At 37.6% G+C, this 5162-nt stretch overlaps 1 protein-coding gene across 1 annotated transcript; it reads left to right on the top strand.

Moving 5' to 3' along the window:
• Window positions 1-332: 332 nt before the first annotated feature.
• On the top strand, window positions 333-3538 carry gpr6.S (G protein-coupled receptor 6 S homeolog). The gene is made up of 2 exons (XM_018264780.2): window positions 333-563; window positions 2372-3538. Exon 2 carries the CDS (start codon window positions 2391-2393, stop codon window positions 3372-3374), a length of 984 nt encoding a protein of 327 aa, XP_018120269.1. The 5' UTR covers window positions 333-563; window positions 2372-2390; the 3' UTR covers window positions 3375-3538.
• Window positions 3539-5162: the final 1624 nt, after the last annotated feature.

The following is a 5162-nucleotide window of genomic DNA, read 5'->3' as shown; positions in this document are numbered from 1 at the left end:
ACACAATTTCTCTCTCTCTCTAACATCTCTCTCTCATTATGAGACCAGACTGTTGCTTAGACTGTCTCTGAATGAAAAGAAGCAAATCAGAAAAAAAAATCAGACTGCTAGCTGACTGACAGAGAGACTGCAACATTATTAACAGAGTCAGACAAGCAGCAGTTTATGTGATTCTTTAAATGTTTAAATGGGGCTTGGGGCCATTGTTCTGCTTGAGGGTAAACCTGCAAAGATAGACAAATAATTACCTCCTTGTGCCCTGTGGATACCAATGTCATTATCATATGGATCACTGCATATCTTACACACACAACAGCAATATTCATTACAGCCACACACACAGTGTTTTATTTATGCCAGCCATCCCCCAGGCAGCCAAAGCGACTCCCTCTGCTCTGCCCCCCCTTATTGCCAAGATACATTCAGCTGTACAGTACAAGCCTCCCTACACTACTGCATCAGTCAGTGTCTTTGCTTCACAGAGGTCTGAGCTCTGCAGATGAAAGCTATTGCATGTTCCCTGACACAGCACCTATGAACTATTCTAAAGAGCCTTGTTATAGGTAAGTGAAGCAAACTGATTGGAAAAGCTTAATCAGTCCAACAGTACTTTACTAAAGTATGCATTTATATGGATGATTAGCAATGACATTCTGGTCAAATAGCACCAGGGAGCTTCTGCACCGGTTTCTTACACACACAGCCACAGAAAACTCAATAGAGGCATTCATGTTAGATCCTGAACCTGGAGCTCTTGAGCTGTCATTGAACTACAACAGCCATGGAAAATCAATCTGTGAATATTCTTGTATGCAGGAAGTTTTAGTTAAGCATAATTTATGAGAGAACCTCATGGTGGAGATACCAGGCAGTCTCTATATGAGCCATGCAGGCTGGTGATGTTTCCCTTCAGCACCATGGACAGAGGACAATTTACAATTCATTCTGCTGTATAGTCTCCTGCTTACAGACAATGCATTGATTCATTGGTTACCCTGCATATGTTATTAGTCGAGCTGTTCTACACTCAGACATCTTTGGAGGGAATGTTTAAATATCTAAAGGTTTGCAGAAACTGCTGATTCTCTTTCTTCTTCCTGATATAATTGCTGCCAAACAGCATCTTATTCCTGTAATGTTGTTCAACCAGAGAACACTCAGCCACCTAATATTGTGTGTCTGTGAGACTGTGTGAGGCTGGTTATGTTTTAGGGTAGGTGAGAAAGAATAAAGCGGCTTGTTTTTGTGTGTTTGTTTGAGAATGAGAGACAAAACTGTATCTCTACATGAGAAATGTTTATTAGCCAGTCTAGCACCTAAGGTCTCTTAATAAGTCTCTACAAAGTCCCAATGTAATATTTATTAATCATCCAATGTATAAAAATGATGGCTGGCCAGTTAGTAGACTTTATATTAGTAGGGTATGCCATATAACTGACTGCTTCTGAGACTGTATGTATTTTAACAATTTATCCTGACTGTTGATATTGTCGGCATTCAGGGTTTTTTTTTATGTTGTTTTTATATTCTTTACCTATATTTAAATACACCTCTGCACTTTTATATATGTTGTGGATGGCTAGCCAAATTTTTTACATGGCAATTAACTAATGTAATATTGATATTCCAGCTTATTCATATATATATTTTTGTATTAGTTCTTTTTCTTGAGGGGAAGCATACATTATCAGCTCACTGAGGTGCACAAACTGCTAAATGGTGAACCTTGTGATAGATGTGGCAATAAAGTTGCTGAGTATTTTATTGCCCAATTTTATGTGTGCAGTTCCTTAAATTGCTACTAGTTAATTGCACCCCATAGTGCTAGAACTAATGGGGTAATGTATTAAAAGTCTGTTCCACTTCTATTAATCCTTTGCAACCAACAAGTAGACATAAAACCCATACTTGCCACTGGCCAGTACAAAGAAATTAGATGCGTATCAATATACTTATTACAAGTATTGAACTTTTGGGCCCAGTCAAATACTTGACAGTTACAGTATGTATAAGGCAATGCTTTTCTATTATTTATTCACTTTATTTAATGGCACTCCATTTTAAATAATTATTCAATGGTGTTACATTTGCTAGAAATGAATTTTCTGCAAAGCATCTCTCAGACCTGGTATATATTTGCATAGTCCAGTTGGCATAATTATTTTAGTTTCTTGCTTCCCACACTTGGAAAATATCTTGCCATTGCCAGATGTGGACTTGAAACTGTCAGTTGCCAGAGTTGTGTAGGTGCTTGCTAGAGGCCAGAGATTGAAGGTCCCTGATATAAACTGTGTGTTGCTACTTAGCTTACCCAGTGTTTCAGTTATGTTTATTGCATGTCTTATATCTTCCCTGTTTTCTTTTTCTTTAGGCACCCATAAACTGGAGAGATGAATGAAAGTCTTAATGACAACGAATCTAGTTTCCCACTACCCTGGATTCAGGCAAATGATGTCAATGAATCACTGGAGTTATCTGCTTTCTTCTCTGTGTTTACTATCAACCCGTGGGATATTATGTTGTGCATCTCAGGAACTATCATCGCCTGTGAAAATGCAATTGTGGTAGCTATTATCTTCTACACTCCAACGTTAAGAACACCTATGTTTGTGCTAATTGGGAGCCTGGCTACAGCAGACCTCCTGGCTGGCTTTGGCTTAATCCTGAATTTTTTTTTTCAATATGTGATCCAATCAGAGACCATAAGCCTTATCACCGTGGGATTCCTAGTGGCCTCTTTCACTGCTTCTGTGAGTAGCTTGCTGGCCATCACAGTTGACCGTTACCTCTCGCTATACAATGCACTGACTTACTCATCAGAGAAAACAGAACTTTGGATACATATGATGCTTGTTGTCACTTGGGGGGTTTCACTATGTTTGGGGCTCCTTCCAGTGCTGGGCTGGAACTGTCTAGATGATGATTCATCTTGCAGCATTGTTAAGCCCCTGACCAAAAGTAATGTGACTTTCCTCTCCACTTCATTTTTCTTAATCTTCATTTTAATGTTGCACCTCTATATCAAAATCTGCAAAATTGTGTGTAGACATGCTCATCAGATAGCACTGCAGCAGCACTTTCTCACAGCCTCCCATTATGTTGCCACCAAAAAGGGAGTATCTACTCTGGCCATTATTCTTGGAACTTTTGGGGCCAGCTGGCTGCCTTTTGCTATATACTGTGTGGTAGGCGACCATGACTATCCTTCAGTATATACTTATGCCACACTGTTACCTGCTACTTACAACTCAATGATTAATCCCATCATTTATGCCTATAGAAATCAAGAGATACAGAGGTCCATGTGGGTACTTTTCTGTGGCTGCTATCAATCCAAAGTGTCCTTTCGTTCCAGGTCACTGAGCGACGTCTAAGATGTTACATCTCAGCTTTACTGTACTGCACAAGTGACAATCTAGTAAATTAGCAGTGCCTGTTATGGACTACTAGGTACATGTCATGGCATTCCTGGGGGGCAAAAATAAAGACTTTGAAACATTTAGCACTTTATACGTTCGTACTGTATTTCTGGGAACGTTTCTTAATATTTGAAGCTGATATTTCTAAGAACAGTGTGGATGCGTAAAGCAAGTCTGTATCACATTTGTAAAGTGAAGACATTCCAAAACGGCTTCTTTATTTTACTTTATTTCAAGCTGCTGAACTGCCAAAACAGTGTTGCAATTTTTAAGGGAATGGGTGAGATAGGTTGTTGTATTTTTTTTTGTCGTATGTGAATAGCATATTTTGCCACAAATACAGAGGATTTTTTGTACTGAACGAAATAAAACTCGTTGAAACATACGTTCAGTGCGTGTATGTGTGGTTTCTTATTTCAATGACTATACTTCAATCATCTCTGAATTAAAAAGCTTGTTGCTAAGACCACAAAACAACTATTAGCCAGATGACCTTTTAGTCATTAAATGCTATTTCAAATACATAGGGAGCCTTTTTAACATTTTAAACCCCTTGTTTAATAAAAATTTTAAAAAAAGCCTAAGAGCATTTCAATCTTTAAATTTCCCTTGTAGATGGATATTTTAGCTGAACAATCTGCCATGAGGAGAAACCCATAACTGTAATCTTCTGTTTTCTGCCTGACCTTATGCCAGGCAGCTCTTATTATGATTCAGGTTATTATGTAAATGCAGTGTTTCCCAAACCAGAGGTTTAACAGAGCCCCTGAGATGCTGTCTAGCTTGCTATGATTAGTTCTCTAACTGTTGACGTCAGTGGAGTTGCAGTAAAATGTGAGCTTTGATTTTAAACCAAGCGTTGATCTGCATGGGTACCTGAGGAGAATACCATTAGCACCACAGTACAGCAAGTTCATCTGTTGTTCTTTTCTCCTGATAGATCTGTTACACTGATTTTTGAAGCAACTCAGAGCAAGCACATAATAGAGAACTACTCTTTTCTCTGGAGACAGAGCCTATTATTGATAATCTAGCTCCTGACAAGTATAACTGCAATGGCATTATATATATATATATATATATATATATATATATATATATATATATATATATATAATATCAAAACAGGGGGGTTGTGGGAGCACTCTAAAGGCTTTAAAGTATATATAAATAAGTATAATAAATGCTATTGCATATGTACCCAAATAGGGGTTATTTTGTTACAAAGTTATGATCATAAAATTGATAAGCCACCATACCACGTCAAGGTAAACCCCGAATGGGGGCATAGCTTCAGTGGTTGTAGCACCCCATACCCTCCCTTTAAACTAGTGGTGATCCTATGCTTTTAAAATTGGGCGTTTGTTTTGGGAATATCTCTCCTTTAAAAGCCTGATTGCTGGCTGGGGAGGATTTAGCCCTTAGTGAAAAAACAGCGTTCAACGAACATTGATTACAGGTAATGCTAAAATGCACATAAAATATAAAACAAGTTAGGGACCGCCATTCGGGGTTTACCTTGACGTGGTATGGTGGCTTATCAATTTTATGATCATAACTTTGTAACAAAATAACCCCTGTTTTGGGTACATATGCAATAGCATTTATTATACTTATATATACTTTAAAGCCTTTAGAGTGCTCCCACAACCCCCCTGTTTTGATATTATATATATATATATATATATATATATATATATATATATATATATATATATATATATATATATATATATATACTTC

This window comes from Xenopus laevis, chromosome 5S (assembly GCF_017654675.1).
Source record: "Xenopus laevis strain J_2021 chromosome 5S, Xenopus_laevis_v10.1, whole genome shotgun sequence".
In the NCBI taxonomy this organism is placed as follows: Eukaryota; Metazoa; Chordata; class Amphibia; order Anura; family Pipidae; genus Xenopus; species Xenopus laevis.
The sequence above is the reverse complement of the archived record's forward strand: the minus strand, read 5'-3'. Positions and strand labels throughout refer to the sequence as shown.

Bases quoted from the DNA above. Each gene is read 5' to 3' on its own strand.
- gpr6.S (XM_018264780.2), top strand. From the start codon at position 2,391: ATGAATGAAAGTCTTAATGACAACGAATCTAGTTTCCCACTACCCTGG.